This window comes from Rhinolophus sinicus, linkage group LG16, assembly GCF_036562045.2.
Source record: "Rhinolophus sinicus isolate RSC01 linkage group LG16, ASM3656204v1, whole genome shotgun sequence".
Taxonomy (NCBI): domain Eukaryota; kingdom Metazoa; phylum Chordata; class Mammalia; order Chiroptera; family Rhinolophidae; genus Rhinolophus; species Rhinolophus sinicus.
Window position 1 is genome coordinate 11,088,571 of NC_133765.1, and position 19,532 is coordinate 11,108,102.

General features: G+C 42.0%; 1 protein-coding gene and 1 long non-coding RNA gene across 6 annotated transcripts in view; one reads left to right on the forward strand and one right to left on the reverse strand.

Moving 5' to 3' along the window:
* The window catches only part of ETS1 (ETS proto-oncogene 1, transcription factor), a 122,958-nt gene that overhangs the window by 42,067 nt on the left and 61,359 nt on the right, over positions 1-19,532 (forward strand). The window contains exon 1 of one of the 5 annotated variants that reach the window (XM_019714817.2): positions 15,763-16,291. The exons of 2 other annotated variants lie outside the window; for them this stretch is intronic. In XM_019714817.2, coding sequence (XP_019570376.2) covers positions 16,210-16,291 — 82 coding nt within the window. In that variant the 5' untranslated portion in view covers positions 15,763-16,209. Of the gene's footprint in view, positions 1-15,762; positions 16,292-19,532 lie in introns of those variants that run through there. 2 more of the 5 variants (XM_074321871.1, XM_074321873.1) reach the window with 2 other exon arrangements.
* LOC141569277 (uncharacterized) lies at positions 1,026-18,578 on the reverse strand. The gene is made up of 3 exons (XR_012492780.1): positions 18,442-18,578; positions 7,051-7,213; positions 1,026-1,781 (listed from the first exon to the last, which is right to left on the reverse strand). It is a non-coding gene; the product is annotated as an uncharacterized LOC141569277 (long non-coding RNA).

Here is a 19,532-nt window from a genome sequence, read left to right on the forward strand (position 1 = left end):
TCTTGTAAATTTTGTTTTTGTATAAGAGTTTTATAGTTTTGCTCTTATATTTAGGTCTGTGATCGACTATGAGTTAATTTTTGTGCATAGTGTGAAGGGGTTCAATTTCTTTCTTTTGCATATACATCTATCTATCTATCTATCTATCTATCTATCTATCTATCTATCTATCTATCTATCTATCTTGTTGTCCCAGCACTATTTGTTAAAAAGATTATTTTCTTCCTCATTGTCTTGGCACTCTTGTAGACAGAGATTTTATATATATATTATATATATGTATATATTAATATATATAAACTGACCTATATTTATGAACTGACTTCTTAATGTATGGCAAAAAGAATCATTTGTATTAAGTGGTTCTTCAGCATTGCTGACTATGATAAACGAGTCTTTTTTAGTGTATAGTGAATTTAGTTAAGGATACCTGAATTCTAGGTTTGGTTTTTTTTGTTTTTTTGTTTTTTTAACCTGAGAAAGCCTCCCCAAACTGTCATTTACTATTTATTTTAGGCCAGATAGTGCCAAATAGTTTACATACATTATCTTATTTAAATCTTACCAAAAAATCCTGTCAGTTATTACTAACTCCATTTTGTAGACAAGTAATCTGAGCTTTATGTAGTTGAAGTAACTTGCCAGAAGTTACACCATTGGTAAGTGACAGACCCTGAATTTGAAGTCAGGTCAGCTTGACTCCTGTGCTGGGCCCTGAGCAAATTATGTGAAATAATATTAACCAGAAGGCAACAGAAATTGTAATTTGTGAAGAATGCAAAATCTGAAAATCTAGTTAAGCTAAATGGTTATCAATTTTCTCATCTCTAAGTAGGCACATAACCCCTTCCCTTTACCTCCTGTATTACAATTAAAACAAAAGAAACATTATTTAGTTTTTAATATACTTCAGTATATTTGCTCCAAGAAAAAAAAATCATCAGACATTTCTAGGAAAATTTCATCATAATTTTATGAATTAATTGTATAAATCTCATTTAATGCAAGTTTCTTTGCCCAAGACATTAATATTGATGTTTAATTTTTAGTTCTTTTTTTTTGTCTTATCTTTGATAGGTTTCAAAGAAAGTCACTAACGGTTATCTGGCAAACATCCTGAATCTATAGAGCTTGTCATATATAAAACTTTGAATAGAATTAGTATATTCAATTAAGCCATCTTGAAGGAACAGCCACTGTGAATCCAAGGGAAGCAGAAATACCTCTTATATTGGAGGTGTTAATATATATTATACCCCAAATCAACCATGCAAATCTTCTTCCCCATCTCTTTTCTCTTTCTCCCTTTTGTCAGGTACTTACTTGGCCTTTGGTGAAGAATTTGGGTTCTGTGTCTTTAGAACAATGAGACATTTCCCAGAATGTATTGTTTGTGTATGTGCAATGGCGTGTCCTACTTGCCTTGAAGTGTCTACAGGAACATGTTGTTATAAAGTCCTAATATACATATATAGATTTAAAAAAATTAGAAATACGTGTTTTGTGACCAGCTGCTCTTATTTGTAATGCTTGCCAACATTTCCCTGCTGCAGCTGTGAGGGAGATGTGTAGCAGACATTGACTGTTCTGAGTGCAAGAGTTTACTTCATGTCAGTTTCCCTCGCCCCTTAGTTCCCATGGGAAGAGAACTGAGCCCTTCCTTCCCTTTCCCTTAATCCCCAGTCCTGATTTCAGTCCTTGTCTGGGTCATCCTTGAGCTCAGGCAGATGCATCACTTGGGATCCTACTGTATGTACTCCCAATGACAGCTTCAGTGATTCCTGTTTGGAGTGGAGATGAGTAAGAGTTAACGCATTAATAGTCTCTTTTTCACCAGCATGCCTTCCCTACTTCTGCTCCTAAACAGAGTTTCTTGGTGGGAAAATAATGACTCTGAAGGTTTATGCTACATAAGTGATAAAAAGTCTCATGAGAAGTCCAACAAATGATGACAAAAGACCTAGCAGGAGGAAACCACATTTAAAGGTCTCTGAGTGACAGGTCAGAGTGATTTGGGACATATGAATTTGAAAGAGCTGAGCAAATGTGTAGCTTCAGTATTTTGTACAGCTGACTTGGATCAGAGGTGTGCAAAACACTGGAGAGTCTCTACTCTGGACAATCACTGTAGGCTGCTGTGGGCTGTGATGTGTGCCCTTCCCCTAGACATTTCTCAGAGGTGCTGGAAGATCATGTTGATGAAAGTGCTTTGTGACCTTCCAGGCCAGACAAAGTCACACAATGCTGTTATTTCACTCAGAGGAAAGGAGCTGTGCTTACATTTAGTTCTGAGGTTTGGTACGTAAAGGATTTAAAATGACCCATACTCTATGAAGAGAGCATGAAATGGATGTCTCCTAATGGTTTTTCTATGGGGACCCATTTGCAGACTTACATGGCCAGCTTATGCTGAAGTCATTGCTTAAATAACCTGCTTACTGGAATGTATTGACATGGACTAGTATCAACGGGGCTGCTCCATCTAGTCAATTCTGAGCTCTTCCTCTTCCTAAAGAGAGGTTTCTTGTGTGTCTTGATTTGTCTATATTATGCCTTGTAATATTACTCAAAACCTTAATTGGATTTAGAAAGCAGCTATTTCTATCCTACAACAAAGTATGCTATTTTCTAAGACCTTAATAATGTTGTGTTTACCTAATGTACCCAATATCTCCATGACAGTACTCACATTTACAGTACTAGTTTCTTATGTTCCTCCTCTTTGATTAAAGTTCATTGATTATATGCACCTGATATTTCTATTTGATTAATATGGCACTCACACTTATAATCATTTCTAATCATTCTTTTCTTTCTACCATGTTTTCTATTTATCTCTGTTGTGAACAGTTTATTCCTGCCATGTAGTTTATTTGATCTGTCCTTGATGAATTAACAGGTGTGATTTTTACACGCTCAGTGCTCAATGGTTGCTTTGTATTCATACCAAGCGGTATCTTGAGGAGACAGATCTATCTAAAATTGCAGATCTATTTGTCTTCATTTATTATCCTGTTTTCTACATATCTTAGAGGACTTGAATGAGTCTGCCTTAAGGCAAGATGTTAGAATGGAGGTGCACTGTGGTAAAGGCAAATAATTAAGAGCTTCTTGCCAGCCAGATTTTAATTTTACAGCTTTCAGTCCTTTATGATCATTGTGAATTGGGTATTCTACTCCAGCAAGTAGGAGTCTTGCCAGCACAAAGTGACTGCCAAATGAATCGGTGTTTTCTCCCCCTTGGTCACAGGTTGAAAGTTATGAATGCTTTTGTTGATATAATTATTTATTACTGTTATAGCTGTTGCATGATCATGGAATCTTTGTGTTTTTATGCCTCAGTTTCTCTCTTTACATCAAAGCCCTCCCCCCCCCCCCGTCCCAAATTTTAGAAAAAGCTGAGCTTGTGATGGTAAAATAACAAGGAAAGAACTGACCCCAAATGTCATCATGGATAGAAGTGAATTTGTACAAGAATCATCAGATAGGATTTTTGCTGCAAGGCTTCATGATTTAGGGATGGGAATCATTCAATGACTTTGGCTGTTTTTAAATGTTGGGGATTTGGCAGAGTTCAAATTCTGTTTTGCCAAGTGCTTTAATTTTTCTTTCTTTTTTTTTCCCCTGCTAATTTAGAGGCCCATGAGTATTTCATGGGAAATTTAAATTGTATGGGATTTCTTTATAATTTAGTCATCTAATCATCTGTATAGGATGTCCAAGAAGATTGGTGAGTCCTCTTAAAAACACTTGGAAGGACATGTTTGTCTGGTGTAATGATTAAATTAGCTAGAAGTCTCAAAGACTGTTGTTGGTTTGAAAAGTTAAGCTCTAAAACTATTAAAGATTTAGAAAATGGCTAGCCTGGTCTCCTTCCATTTTATTATTAAAACAAAAAGTATATAGATATAGAAAAGTGTGTGCATGTGCGTGCATGTGTATGAAATTAGACAATTTCAAGTGGAAAGAACCGTGTCATAAAATACGAATGCGCTTTTCTGAGCACACAAGCCATCTGTAGTGAAGCTGGCAGTAGGCCTGATTTTACCACCTCAGATCACATTGAAAATCAAGTGGTTGTTTTATTTACTCATCCAATTATTCATCATTTTATTAATGTATTTATTTATTCAGTTATCTATGCTTTCAACATTTATTAAGCAGTTACTATGTTACTGTGGCTAAGTCACAGCGTTTTAAACTGGAAATTAAAGCTCGAGTTGAATATGTTTCCTGCCCTTGAAGGGCTGAGATAGGTAGAAGGTGCTCAGTCAGAGCCTGTATGTGCTGCCTTGAAGCAGTTTGTTGTGAGAATGCAGAGGATGACATGTAGGATCATATCCAGGAAGGGCCTGGAAACCATGGGCAGAGGTGCTGATGGTTGCTGCTGTGTCTTGATGGATGAGTAGCACAGGTGGACCAGGAATTTCCAGAAAGGGGAAGGTCTGTTAAAGTGCCCACGAGGGTGAAGCACTAAGTAAGGGGTGTTCAAGGGACTCAAACAAGTTCAGGATTGTTGGAGAGCATGGTCCCTCTGTGGGAAGGAAGTGAAACATGGTTGATAGGTGGGCAGGGACCAATTTTGACCTTTGGGGCTAGGCTTGGACTCTATCTGGTTAGCAATAAGGAGTCTTTGAAGGAATTTGTTATTTCTACATCATGTTTAAAAACTTCTGCTCTTATTTCTGCTTTCCTATATGATTGATACCTTTCCAAGAAGTCCGAGCTTTACACACAAGTCTGAGGATGTCTACGGGGGTGGAGACCTGCCTGTGGTCATTGTGGCTGTGTCTTTCCCAGGCTCTGAGACTTCGGTAGTAAGTCCTTCATCAATGCTCCACTCTGGCGGGAGTGGAAGCACTTTCGGACTGTGATGTGGATTTTTACATGGTGACAGAAACTTTCCCAAATCATTTATTTTGAAAATAATATAAATTTCATTTATTCCGTGAAGCTGGAGGTAACTGAAGTCTGAGCTAGGGGTGAATATGGAGCATGAACAAATGAAACAATATTGACAAGATGACTTTTCAAAGGCTATGGGTTGATGATGGGGAAGCTTATGAGAAGTGGAACATTGGCTTGTCTATCTCTAGGCGTTTTGCAGAGGTTTTGGACAGAGAAAAGCTAATCAGGAGACCTGCATGGGGAGAGAGGCGTGTTATTTAATTAACTTTCACAATGGGCTGACTTGAAGACACGTGGTGGTTTAAATAAAGGGAGATAGATGTCCCTTTTTGCAGGGCTAATTGTTGGGGAAAAGCAGGGTCTTTGTTCAGGCCCAGCATGAGGGCTCTGATCTCTTGGAGCCTAGGGCTGCCCCTGCTTATAATTTTAGACAGAGCTATTCAAGGCTGCTCTGTAGAGAAAAGAAGAACAAGAACAGTATTGTGTGTGCAGGATCAGCGCCCAAACCTCCCCAAAGTCACTAGGAAAAAAAAGAGAGCGAGAAGACCCAGCCATGTGCATTTTGGAGTATTTCCCCATCATTTATTTGCTACACTTGTTAGAAAGGGCAAAGCTACACTTTAATCATCTTGGAGCTGACGTGGGGTGACTTAACTAAGCACCCCCAGAAAACCAAATAAATCCACTTTTCCCAATGATATGGTGTTAATTTTGCCAAAATGGAGCAAGCAATTAGTGCAGAGACTATGTGTGTTCCATGTTGCCAGCCCTGATGGCTAGGTGCCAGGCACTAGTAGTGCCAGAATACAAATTATGTAGCTGACGATCTCTCAATAGTGAAATCTGTGTGGCTAAAGAGCAGCATAGGAGCAATGATGGTGCAGACTGGTGGCCAAAGGGGCAATGGGAGATACTGCTCCCTAGGATTCTTTTGGGCAACTGGTCAGCACAGGTAGTTGACATCAACAGGTAAAATACTTCATCTGAATTCTGGGTAGCAAGACCAAGCTCAGATGGAGTGCTACATGGGTTCAGCATTCTGTAACTAAATGCATGTGTATGGCACAACTAGACATGATGGTTAGAGGTTCAGGTTTACCGTACAACTTAGGTTGTTAGAAAACTTTTGGCATCAGAGCAAGAGTTAGCCAAGGAAAATGTAAGGTGGGGTAACATAAGAAAAGACTTCCGTGAAGTGAATGCAAGTGGTGTACTGCCTAAAAGGGGGATTAGTTTGGGGAATGCCTCAGCAGCATGGGATAAGGTATGCACTGCACAGTGTGTAAGCTTCTGCTAAATTACTGACCAGCTTGACAGCCAAATGGCAAAGCCATTTGTGTAAGGTCTTCTTTTGCTCAGCTGATACAAAAATCAATGAATGGATATCAAACCTGCAACCCAGAGTGAGGAGAATCTGATATTGGGAGGAATCCTAGAGGGTGCATATGCCCGTCTTTGCTTCTAATGTGTAATGTAGCTGTGAACATATGGTTAGAACGTCCATAACTGTACTTCAATTCTGTGTTAATAGGAATCAATCTCCTTGCATCCAAGGGGGTTGGTGTCAAGATTTGTGCTATTTGCATACTCAGACCTAAAATTATCTTTATTATTATGTCATGATTTTAATGGCACACACCAAGAGTGGTCACCATATCTTCAGAGAACACTACATACCACAGTTTAGATGAACTTCCATGAACATTTTACGCTCACTAAATCCAAAGTCACAATTAGGATTTTTCAAATTTAAACTAGCAGTGAAGTGTTGTTAAGTGTGCCGTTTGCATCCAACACAGTGCTAGTCACTCGGCACACGTTCACTCCACATTCGGTTTAACTCTGTGAACCGGGCACTGTGCTCAGTTCCATTCTATAGGTGAAGAAATTGAGGCTTTCTCAGGCCAAAGGACTGACAGTTGGAGAATGGCCAGACTAAAATTCAAACTCTTGTCTACCAGCTGCCAAAGCTTGTGTTCTTGCCCAGTCTCCAACATCGCTCACCTTAGTTATTTTAGAGTTGAAGTGCCCTCTCTACAGTTGGGAAACCAAAGCCTGATAGTCCATTTGGCAAGAAACTGCAGGTCTTTGTATGGGCTACTACGAAACATGGCGGACTTTTATTTGCAAGTGTCTCCTTACCTCCACACTTCAGTCAATTCAATTCAACTCAATTGAAAAAAAATCTCCACCAGAGAACATGATAGCTCACTGAAAATGAAGAGTGTGTGGAGATGCTGGGCCTTTCCTGGATCTGGAATGGTAGTTGCCAGCCATCTGGTCTGTCTCAATGCTGTGGAATTCCCTGAAAGAAAAATCCATAATCTTTTTGATTTTTAAAAATTCTCAACATTACTTAGAATTTTTAATATCTGGAAAGGGAGCTCTCCTGGGACCCTGTCACAAGAGAGCTGCCTGCCCTGTGTGCTTTCCTCCCACAGTCTGTGGCCAGCTCACTACCCAGCTGCACCCCAGCCCCCTTCCCAAAGGGTCCCTTGTGGCACTTCCCACCCAAAGTCTTTTTGTGATGAAGTCTTTCAAGATAGTTTCCAGTCTGGGGAAAACACATGTTTTTGATCAATCTGATGAAATACATTTTCATGAAGAAGTAACTTCTATATTTTCTACTTTCTTCATTCTCCACATTACCTATCATTACCTATGATTTCAAGCCCTGAACACTTGAAAGTGCTTCACAGGCCTGACTGATTAAATGGCGCCTTCTTGCATGTCACACATGTTGGATTTGCTTCTCTCCTCTTCACCAACTTGAAGAAAGAAAGGTTTTTATTGTATAGGAGCCAATCCAGATAAATGAGATGTGAGCTGGGGCCTGTTCCACCTCATGCGTCATCACCAGGACCATCCACTACATTCTGACTCCTTCACAAGGGGTGATGCAAGATGCAGAGAGAGCACAGCTGGCTTCCTGTAAATTAAAGAAGGCTTCATCTCCTCCTTGCCCTTAAGAGCAGAGAATTAAATGTGAGCTGTAATCCCAGAGAAGCTGACATATCCCTCCTTGAGGTTGTTTTTCAATTGTCAACTTTTTATCGGTGACATATTTGGTGCTCAGTAAATTCTAAATATGAATAATTATACTAGACTCCCTAGAGTTGTTTTTATGGATTTATCTTCCTGCATATTTAGGAAACTTAGATTCTGGGCACATTTTTCAGGACAGTACACAGAAAAAAAGAGGTTTGAAACAGCAAGGGAATTTTAAAAGTGCTCTGCATTTCACTTCTTCTATTACTAGATTCAGCGTTGGCAAAGGTAGGATTTGTATTAATTAATTAGGACCCAATAACATTGTGCAGTGAAGGATGCTAAAGGTAAGATAGAAATAGATACCTGCATAAGATGCTTGTAAATGACTGTAATGATGTACTCAAAGAATGTTATATTTACTGGCTTGTAAGACATTCTCAGTGTGACACATACCAAGTTTTCTTCGGCCTGGTATATGGACCTACGCCTGCAGGAAGTGATTTAAATAGTGTGTCTTCATGATTCCCATCGCAGCTCAGCTGCAATGTTGGATCCTAACCAAACCCAGTATTGCCTTGGTTTCTATGGTTTAAGGTCAGCCTGCTTTTTCTGTTGCTACATCTCCATTATCCATTAGCAGATATAACCAATTGCAGAGAGGGGTAGGCTGCCACAGTCCAGCCAGCAAGAAGGGTCAGGCTTTCTTTAGGGGTTTCTGCATCAGCTGTGAGGTGGTAGTAGCTTAGCTGACTCTCCCCACTCTCCCCATTCCCATCCCCACCCTCAGCCCTTCCCCTTCTTCACTGCAGGTGATGCCTACAGTATGTCCAAAGGATTCCAAAAATGCAGTGCTTCTGGGAACCTGACTAGGTACAGTAAATTTGAGAAGGTGGAGGGGATGTGTAACAGGCTCTGGGCTCCCTGTAAAGTATCTCACAATCTATTCTTCCTCACAAAGATGGAGAAAATTGGGTTTATTTTATGTATTCTTTTATCTTACAAATAACAAATATAACAAGTACATCTTGCCTTTATGATAATCAAGTGAAATAAAAAATTCAACTTAAAGTTCAAAAATTCCTAAAGACTATTTCTGAGCAGCAGTTTGAAAATACGAACAGTATGCTGCATAAAAGTTCAGACGAAGAACAAAACAACTGGTTTGTTTTGTGGTGAGCCAAGTGCCATTTTTCACAAACGACTATATCCGCCACATATACTCAGATGAAAAATAAAATGAATATGGTGACCTTAGGTAACATTTACCTTTAAGGGGTTGGAGGTAGGAAATGAGAGGAGCAGAATAAAAGTTTGTAGAGACCTTCTCAGTTGGAAAAGAAACACTTTGTTAGCTCTTTAGTCTTAAACTTTGAGTCTCACATTAGACCAAAAAAAAAAAAAAGATATGTATCTGAGTTAAAGGTCCATGTTTGGGATGTTAAGAAGTTATCTGTTCATTAATTAAATAATCAACATTGAGCTTCTACTCTCTTGAGCTGGGCCACCGAGCTTATAATGAGGACTGAAACTCATCGCTGCCTTTAGGCAGTGTGGCAGGCAGACATGCGCGTTCAAATAGGCTCTTGGGGTGTGCTCAGGCTGTGGAGCACAAAAGGGGCACCTTGTGAGGATTGGGGGGGGGAATTCTTTGTATAGGGCAGATGTCCATGTGGGGGACAGACTAAGGAATAGCCTCTGTGTTCAGTGTGGATTTTTTGGCTTGACCTTCCCCTGCATCTTCTGTGACCTCCTGCGACCGTCACCTCTCTTCCACTCTGTATCCTTTGCAACTGTTCCAGCTTGAGGACTTCCTACTGATTTGTTTTATTGTCATTCCATAACTATTGGTCATGCAGGACAATTAAATTGGTTCTGTGAAGTACTGCATACATCGCCAGGCCTTAATTTCATTTTGGAATCTTGGGGACTTAAGTCCCAGAATGATAAGGACATAGGATCACTCTAACTCCACCTCATCATGTCCTGACCTTCCCTCCACTCCCCACTTAACCTTCCACTGTTCTCAGAGGAGGGTCTTTCTACTGTTTCCTCCTTTACCATCGTCCCTTTTCCTTTCAAGAATATTTCTTCCTTTTCTAGTCCTATCTGCTTCCTCTGCCTGGCTTCCAGTATCAAGAACAGGATGGAAAAATTCTCCACCCCCAACTGCTCCTTCATCTCTAGGGTGGTAAATGCTAGTCCTTTGGGGCAATTGACTTGGCATTTCAAAATGAAAGGGAGAGGAGAAGGGGGAAGATTCCACAATAAAATTATCTTAATTTAAGATTCAGACCACAACTGCAGAGAACATCTGTTTTGAAGTCTGGTGTTGTCTTTGTAACCCAAGAGCAGAGCAGGGTAAGATCAGAGGAGAGCCCTAGTCTTCCAGCAGATGAAACCACCTGCATCCTGGGCAGGGGCCGGGATCCTGTTCTCAGGGGTACAGAGCTCCTTGCTAGGAGCCTGGTTTTCCTCTTCTGCCATGTTATTAAAGAACATTGGTTCTCCTGCCATCTATGCTAACGCCATCATCCCTTTACCTCCTCAAGAGGCCAATTTAAGACAACTTAAATTGGAATCCAAATTACATGATCCCCAAAGGCTCACGAGACAGCCTGCATTCTGCATTATCCAGGCCCAGGAGGAAGCAACATTCCTGGGAAATATGCTCAGGCTGCTTTGGGGAAGCAAACTGATGCTGGGTATGGAGGACTTGCCTGGCAGCTCCTCACCTCTTTTTGTGTGACTGGGGTCTGCTTTGCTGCAAGAGGAATACGTGATGTCTAAACTGATGGATTTTAAAATGTCGCTTGGTCTGTGGATGGGGCCAATCCATCCTACATTGTTGGGGCTGCAGATGCAGCTGAATGGTTCATAATTACAGTCTAAAGAAACTGCAGATGGCAATAGAGCCAACCCAGACCCTTTTTCTCCTCACAGCCCGTGCCAAGCTGTCTCCCCCAGGGAATGACAGTGTGGTTATCCTGCAATGTGCTTGCTCAAAGACAACACATTCAGTGCAGAGAAAATGGTCATATTTCTCGAAATTTATTTCTAACTAAAGATATAGTTCTAAAAAAAAGTTTTATTATCTATCTGTTCTTGTATGTACATCGTATCCTGCTTCGTGTCTCAGGAGTGTCTGGTAACCGACCAAGTGGAATGACAGTGACTGCTCCTGCAAATGGGTTATCTGTAAACATAAGGAGCTGCCGTGGAGAGAACATTAATTAGGGGATCCCGTTCTAGTCCTGACACTGCCCTTTTCAGGCTGTGTGGCCTTGGGCAGAATAACTCTCTCAAGCTCATTTTTTCCCCCTCTGGTAAATAAGAGGGCTGGACTTGACTCTCTCTACGAGACTCCCAACTAGTTTTCACATGTGAAAAAGCCAAGACCTCAGGTTTTGTCTCCAAAGAGCAACCACAAATGTGACCTTCCTTCTGAATTTGAACCATAGTTTTACCGTGACTCTTAAAACAAATACAAATCTGCGTTTTCCTCTTCTAATCAGGTAGTGCTGGGATTTCCTAACTGAGACCAAAGCTAGGTGAGTTCCCAAATCAGGAACTGAGAAGGGAGCTTGGGGAGATTTTTAAATTAAACATGATCATTCTCCCTATCTCCCTACAGAGCCAGTTCAGGTAAATAGAGGGTCCAGGCTACTGTGTAAAAAGGATGGCCATAGAGAATAGACTTAATGTGATTTCTCAAATAATCTACCTTCTACTGGATCTTAATAGCGGTAACAATTATTTAATATTAATGGAGCACTTTTTCTGACTCAGATACTGTGCTTGCTGCTTTGCATGCATTTTCTCATTAATCTTCCAAACAACCCTAAATGGTGGGTGCCATGACTATCCCTACTTCATACATGGAGGAACTGAGGTTCGGGGTTATGTGACTTACACGTAGTAATTCAGCCAGTTAGTTGGTAGGGCTAGAATTTGAACTTGAGTCTTATTCCAGAACCTACACTATTTATTCTCATCTTGGTTTTATTATGGAGCGCTTTCCCAGGCAAACAGGCCCCAAATCCTTCCCCCTCCCTGCCTATCCCTCCTCCCTGCTTCCCTCCTAACTGCAGCTCCTCTTATCGCTCATTGTTTATTGTACCATCTAAACAATAGCTAATGAGTCTGTATTACATGGTAGGGGAGCCAGGGGTGATTTTATGCCCTGAAACAGAGATGAGGCTGTGACACAAAAAGGTTAAGTGGCTTTGGTGAGGTCACAGATCCAGCCTGCAGTCAGCAACAGCACAGTTCTGAGTCCCCCATTTGGGTTCTTGAACTGACCCTAAGGCCTTTTGACACCAGAGTTTAATTAAGAGAGTTATTTTCATTTTCCCTTCGATCTCCAATTTTCCATTTTATTGCTGCTTGATAATGGTGGACATTGGAGCCCCAGGCATCTTTCTTCCCCACTGTGCTTTTTAATGACTCAACTTATCAAATAGAAACCACTTGCGTTAGAGTTAAGCTTTAGACGCCTGTTTCTGTATGTGACAGGGACTGTTGCTTTTTCTCAGAGAAAAACAACCACAAACTTAGACAGGTTGTTAATTGAGGATTTTTTTTTTCTTTTAAAATCTTACATTTAAACCAGTAAATCAACATCTGTGAGTCATAAACTTGTTGTGGATCAGCCGTTAGTGGTCTGAATGTTTTTGCACTTACCTCTAATAAAGTATATTTTAGCTTCATACTCAGAAATTCTTTGGTTTGTTGAAGTTCAAGATTCAGGAAATAGACAACTTATTCTAGCACACTTCTGGAGAGGGAGTGTCTGTTTTCCATGATTGTTTGAAATTAGGTGTACTTGTATATTTATTTTTTTATTGAAAATGGGGTGGAGTTGAGGGAGGAGTATAACTGAGAAAGTTTTTTTCTTACATACTCCATGTGTTTGAGGAAATTCTTGTAAAAATGTGAGTATTTTCTTGATACAGTCATGTCTAACTACCCACCCGTCCCCCAACTTCCGCAGCTTTTTTCTGACCCTTGTTGACATGATGTTCCTGATTTAAGGAGTTTCTGCACTTGGTGGATGTAATTCCCTAAATCTAGGGGATATTTAAAAATAGTTCTGTTCTCTCTCAAGTACAAGAGGAACAGACTGCTACATTGCAAGCAAAAGCAAAGAACTATGTCCCTGGTGGATTTTTTCTTGAATGCCTTAAGAATCAGCTATAATCTAGAAACAACTTGCCCAAATGGATGGAAGGCAAGGCTCAGCTGATCTTGTTTTGCTGGTGGGGAAACTTAGGCACAAGTGAAAACATGAGTGCTGGGTAATAGAAGCTCTGTTCTGCCACGCGGGATGGAGAACAGACCTACAGGCAGAGTCACTGACATTTTTCAGTTCATCTTTACCAGCCATAACATATCAAATGCACTTAAACTTTGAGTTAGAAAGAGTTGGTGGCAAAGTAGAAGCCCACAGTGTCCAGGAAGTAGATAGTTCATCATTCAACACATATTTATTGAGCATCTGCAATGTTTTAGGCACTGGGCTAGGCATTGTTTTCTTAGGATGTGGTAAGACAGACATGGCATCAAAAGTCTTAAGAACATGTAGAAAAATCTACTTGTGTCCTAAAAAGAATAAAATTTTCATTTATCAAAATCGATTAATCAAGTGGGATTCTTACAAGATTTTAATTTGCCAGATTAGTGCTCCTTGTCCCAAGCAAAGTTTCAACAGGATCTGAGGTTAGATGCCTAACTTCTGATAATATCAATACTCATGATTAGCTCACAAAGAAGTAACCTTCTTGGACGTCTAGGGTGGGCCTTGGCAATCTCCCCAACCCTGCCGTTTTACCCAACCCCATTCCTTGCCTGGGACCTTCAAACATTTCAAGCTTCTGTGCTTTTCCACTGTTGTTAGAAAAGGATGATTGACAAGTTGAGTTGTCACTGTTGAAGATTTGAAGGAATGAATCCCCCAAAGTGTTTACGGTTCAATCAGGGAGGGCTCTTTTAGTATCTAATTTGGGTGGTTGGGTGGGTGGGTGGGGCATGTGTTGGCAGCAGTGTTTGGGCTAGCGGGGAGAAGAAAACTGAGGGAAGAGAGAAAGGACTTGTTCTCAGGAAATTGCTTTTGAAAACAGAAAAGTACTCATACTTGAGTTAAAATTTTTTTTTCTTAAAACAACATCAATAAAACAAAATTCCTCAGAGCAACACTTGATTTGCTCAGTTCTGCTGATGTATTCATAGTGGGTAAGGCAGAAATGGCTGGAGATCCATTTCTTTCCTGCTCATTTGGGTGTGTGAACGTACAATTCATTCATCAGCTGTTTCCCCGCAGCTTTTCCCATAATCAGAAATGCCTGTTCTTGTCATCTGGGGGCTAGCATTGTTTTCTCATACCTTTTAGAACCACAGCTGGATTACAACAATCCTTCAAAAATTAGAATTATCCCGTACAAATATTTTCCTCTGGTTACTGAAGGAGGGGCATAATCAATCCGAATTTTGAACCAGAAGCTCAAGATTTATTTTCTATTCCTGGATCCTTCCCTCATTTGTTGTGGGTAATGTGCAAGTTACAAATGCTTCAAGGAGACAAAGCTGGGATTAGACGAAGGTAAGCAGGTGTGTTAAAACTTATCAGAGGCAGAGGTTACAGTTACGGGCAGGTGGTGGGAGTTCAACATATGCTTAGAAACCAGGAAAAAATATTAAAAATAGCTTTCTCTGAGGCTGTGCAGAAAAATTTTACTCAAAGATAGATCTCAATGTATGGCTCTAGCTCTATATAGGTACCGATGTATGAACCTCTATTATCTACTGGTTGATTTATTAATTAGGACCAACTATCTCCACTTATGATAATCAATGTACCCGTGGCAAATCATTAATTATTCAGGATCATATTGTGCTGTCTGAAGTGTTCTGAAGTTCCAACTGGAACATGGGCTGTGCACTGTGGTTCTGTCATGGCTGGGGATGGTGTACTCCAGAAATTAAAAACCACAAAGACTTTACATCACTTTTCTGGTGGTGGTGGTAATAGGGTTGTCAGTTTTATCTAGCACAGGAGAGTCTGTGAAAGGCAGGACAAAACTTTGGCTAATGGTGACATAATTAGAGGGACAGAATAATAGCTTCCCCTTCCACAAGAGCACTGCTGTAGGTAAAATGAAAGCTTATGGAAGCCCAGGACTGGGTTCTAATTTGGGGGCCCTGTTCTCAACTCTCAATGATACAGCGGAATTCGGGCCTTTGTTTTGGGGTCTCCTGTAACTTGCCTTGGGTCTGGTGCTTATAAAGGACAGCTCCGTCTTTTCTGAACGATTGCAGGGGTCGGCTCTGAAAAACCGAAGGTTCTCCAGAAACACAGTCCCGATTCCTGACTCATTAACCCGCTGGACTCCAATATTCCTAAAGCCCTTTGAGGACATGGGCTCTCCAGTCCCCTGCGCCTGCTCGCACGCACGCCCCTTCATCCGCATGCCTCATGTCCTGTGTGTCAGTGTTCCTGAATGAATGATGTACACGCACTAGGAAAACTATGTTGTTACCGGGAGGGGGCCTGAGCGGGTGACCAACCCCTCAAGAATGCGTGGAGAATCAGGGGGACTTTCCTGAAGTGTTTGGGGAGGCTGTTCACGCAGCCTGCCCTCCGCAAGCCCCGCGCGCCCTTGCTAGGGGGGCCCCTGCCCTCCGGCTACGCGTCCAGCTCTGTCGCTGCTCCTCGGCGCTCCCGGGCGGGGAGGAGCGGGAGCTGGAGGCCCGCAGCTCCACCCACCTTCCTGTCGCTTTGGGCGGCCGCTAGCGATTGGCCACGGGTCCCGGTCCCGCCCCCAGGCCACCCCGCCCTCGACGCCCCGCCTACGCTCCCCCCCTGCGGAGATCCTGGGGGATTTGCTGGGGGGGGCTGGGGGTGGGGGGGGTGGGCCGCAGACCCAGCTCTGGGCTCTGGGCCGCGAGAAACGCCCTAAAGAGGAGGGAAGAGCGCGCTCGAGAGGGAGGGCAGGCGAGCGGCTCCTGGGAGCGGGGACGAGCGGAGGCAGCTGGCGGCGGAGAGGGAGCGGGCGCGGGCTAGGTGGGAGCGGCGCGGCGCGGCGCAGCGAGCCTGGGACCCCGAGCGCGCGCACTTTCCCGCAAAGTGCCAACTTCCCCGGAGAGTACCAGGCGCACCTTCTGGGTGCGGGGCAAAGTCAGCGGGAATTTGAGATTTTAGGGAAGAAAGTCGGATTGCCCCCTTCCCCTTTTCCTTGTTACGAATTCCCATTAAAAGGAAAAACAAGAATAACAGCAAACTTACTATCATCCTATCGGTCCACCACTGCTGGCACCATGAAGGCGGCCGTCGATCTCAAACCGACTCTCACCATTATCAAGACGGAAAAAGTCGATCTGGAGCTTTTCCCCTCCCCGGGTGAGTGGTGACTGTAGAGGAGCCCACCCTAGCTCTCTGCTGGGGTCTCCACCGCTTCTCTTCCCCCCACCCCCCACTATTTCTTCCATGCAGTGCTCTGCCTGATGGGGCAATGCTGGTGGCAGCTGGAGAGAGGCAGAGAAGAGGACTGTTGGTGGCCTGAGACCCTTGTTTAGGGGGTGGTATTTATTTTCACAGCTGTGTTTTTGTGAGGAGTGAGAAAAAGCTTATAGAATGTCCAGCACCCTAATTCCTGCTTCTTTATTTTACCAAATGAGCAAGAACCTTCCGGCCTCATTCCTTAACATTGGGGGGGATAGACATTGCCGCAGAGGACATCATTCCCCTGACCCTGCATCCCCCAGAATTGGAGCCTTGGGCAGTAAGAGCCAAAACGGTGTCTAAGTGGCTTGTCTTCAAGCACATTTTCAAATGTCTTGCTTTCCTGAGCTCCCCTGTCACATGTCCCTTTGCTTTCTCACTCCTCTTTTCTGGGTTGAGGACAAGGAGATGGGAGGGCAACAGAAACGATCATCTTAACTTCAGGAAATACCCTGATTCTGTCCAGAAAGATCACTCAGTTTATCCATCTTTCTAATCTGCCATGAATTTGTCCAAAGATGTGTTAGAAGAGGGACAACATCCCAACACTAAATATGACTTTGGGTCTTTGGTTGGAGGTGTTACCCTCCTTTTGGATTTGAAGGATTTGAAGAAGAAAGGGGTAGGAAAGAAATTTCATTTTGTCTTAGGCACAGCTTTTGGTGCTAAGCAGTTCAGTGGAGTCTGGTCTTTCAGAGTTCCTGGGATAAATGCAGTTTAAGAAGAACATTTGCTTTCTTTTAGGATAGTGAACTGCCAGCTATCCTTAAAAAATAGTGATTTTTGGAGGTCAAGGTATATAGAGAGATACAGAGAAAAGGTGATGCTTTCTGGAAAATAATTGCTTTAATGCGCTGCTGTGTTGTATGTGATTATCAATAAGTTTAGCTGCTGCTCCTCGTGGCTAACACTTCTTTTTTTTATTTTTGGCCTTTTTTATTTATTTATTTATGGCCTCTGCCATAAATAGTTGCTTATTTTAAGTCTTTCTGAATCTGCTTAAACTTTCAACAGAAGCCAAGCCGATGTTTTGTCATTTGGAGGTCTTTCAGAAGAAATGTTACTGAAGACGTGGTCATATCCTCTCCTCTTAGACCCCCTAACATTCGACCTCAGTATTGATCACTGGGAAGTGTACAAAGAAGGCTAAGTTGTTTGTTGTCTCAAGGGTGACGATGGATGGTGAGAGCAACACTGAGATCACCTAGAACCATAGAGACATTTCAGGCACTTAGAGCTACAATTCAGACATGATGTCGCTGTGACAGTTGCATTTGGGGGTTCAAGAAAGCCAGAGTAAATTCTGTTAGTCACAACTGATTCAAACCATATATATAAGAAGTGAGAGGATGGTTCCCAGCAGAGATACAAACTCAACTAATAGGTCTTTCCCTTCAGAATGGCTTGTTTATATGTGTGTTCATGGAGAAGAGACAGATTGGGTCATCTGGGAAATATCGTGTGGATATGTCAGTCCACACACCTACATGGATCTTGTGTGCTGGGAATGAAGAAGAGTCCCTGGCAACACAGGTTTTAGATCGTAGTAAACAGCTGAAGCAATTTTTTTGGGGGGAGGGAGGGTTATTTAATGTCAAATGTTAGAGATTTTAAGTATATTGTGCTGCTTTTTTGATTATTGATAAAAATGAACCCTGGCCATGTAACTTCCCTTAGTTCTTCCATCTGTAAAATGGGTAGAGTAAGGCCTAATGCTCCAGTCACATCTATTATATAATAAGTGCCTTTATATGCCTCTCTTTTTCAAAAAAGATTTACAAACCATTGATTATATTTTGTAAGCAGCCTTCAATACAAATTTCAACTGGTCAAAGAAATTGGGCAGTCTTCTGCTATTCATTGTAATGAGATGTGATTTCTGGCACTATCTTAGGGAAAATAAAAGGAGAAACTTGAAAGTATATATAGAATATAATAACTAAGTTTTAGTTAATTTTTTCTGGTGTTTAGTAGCATATATGTGAATATTATACTCATACCTCAGACAGGAAAGAGAAATAGAGGCACAGAAAAGGTAAGTCACTTACCCAAGAATATCTAGTGAGCCATCGGCTGAAGTAAAATGAATCCCTGTTTCTAGCTTCTCAGTGTATGTTGCTTTGAGAAATATGCAAGTTACCTTTGAAAAACTCAGCAATGAAGAAACTTCAGTTGCGACTTAAACTTGCAGGTGCAAGAATGGAAAAAACATTGGCCAGGCTGCCTGCTTTTGTTGTGGGAGGAGAAGACACTGGTTAAGTGGGGATTTGCTTTGCCCATCAGACCATACAGGACATGTGTTTAAAGTTTAACTTCTTGCAGCGTGGCTTTGTGTCCACAGCTGTAACTTAAATATTTGTCAGAATGATTCTTTGGGTTGTTTAGTTTCTTATGTGTGGAGACAGCTAGTTTGGGATCTTATCTGGTTTAAATAATTAAACCAGATTCCCCTCCTTCCCCCTCCCCATTATGTGAGAACCAAAGAGAGGCAGTGGGAAGGCCGGGTGTAGAAACAGGAGTCCTGGATTGTTTGCCCATCTTTCTGGATAGGACCTGATCAGGAACCTTTATTGTAGATTGAGACCTCACAGGATTTTTGACAGCTTTAAGTACCAAATTAAAATATACGTACTTTGAAATCACATTGGGATTGAATTTTTCTTGTAAGCGTGAAGTGGGATATGCTATGTTGATTACAGTATGCCATGGCAGGGTTTTCAGATCTTAAATGGGCTAAAACAAACAAAGCTATTGAATGTCCATGGAGTTCCCTCCTGGTGTGGAGCTTACTGTGAAGGGGTGGAGACTGGGTGCCAAAGCAAATACATTCCCAAGCCGCTTAATTTTTCCTCTCCTTCCCACTCCACCTTCTTGGTGAGGTGAGTGTAATGCCCAAAGAGCAGGAGTTCTAATTCTGAATGTTTGCTCTTTTACAAGAATAAAAGGGTTGGTCCCCCTCTTACCCCAGCAGAGGATGTCCATCCTTGGGTACCTGTACTGTCCTTAGAGAGAGGAAGAAGCTTTTTCCTCCTCCCAGGCCCTTTTGTCAGTCTTTATATCTGTATCAATGTGGACCAAAAGGAAGAGCAGAGCCGCCCAGGCTGTTAGGATCACTTGTTCACTGCGCTTCCAGACCCCC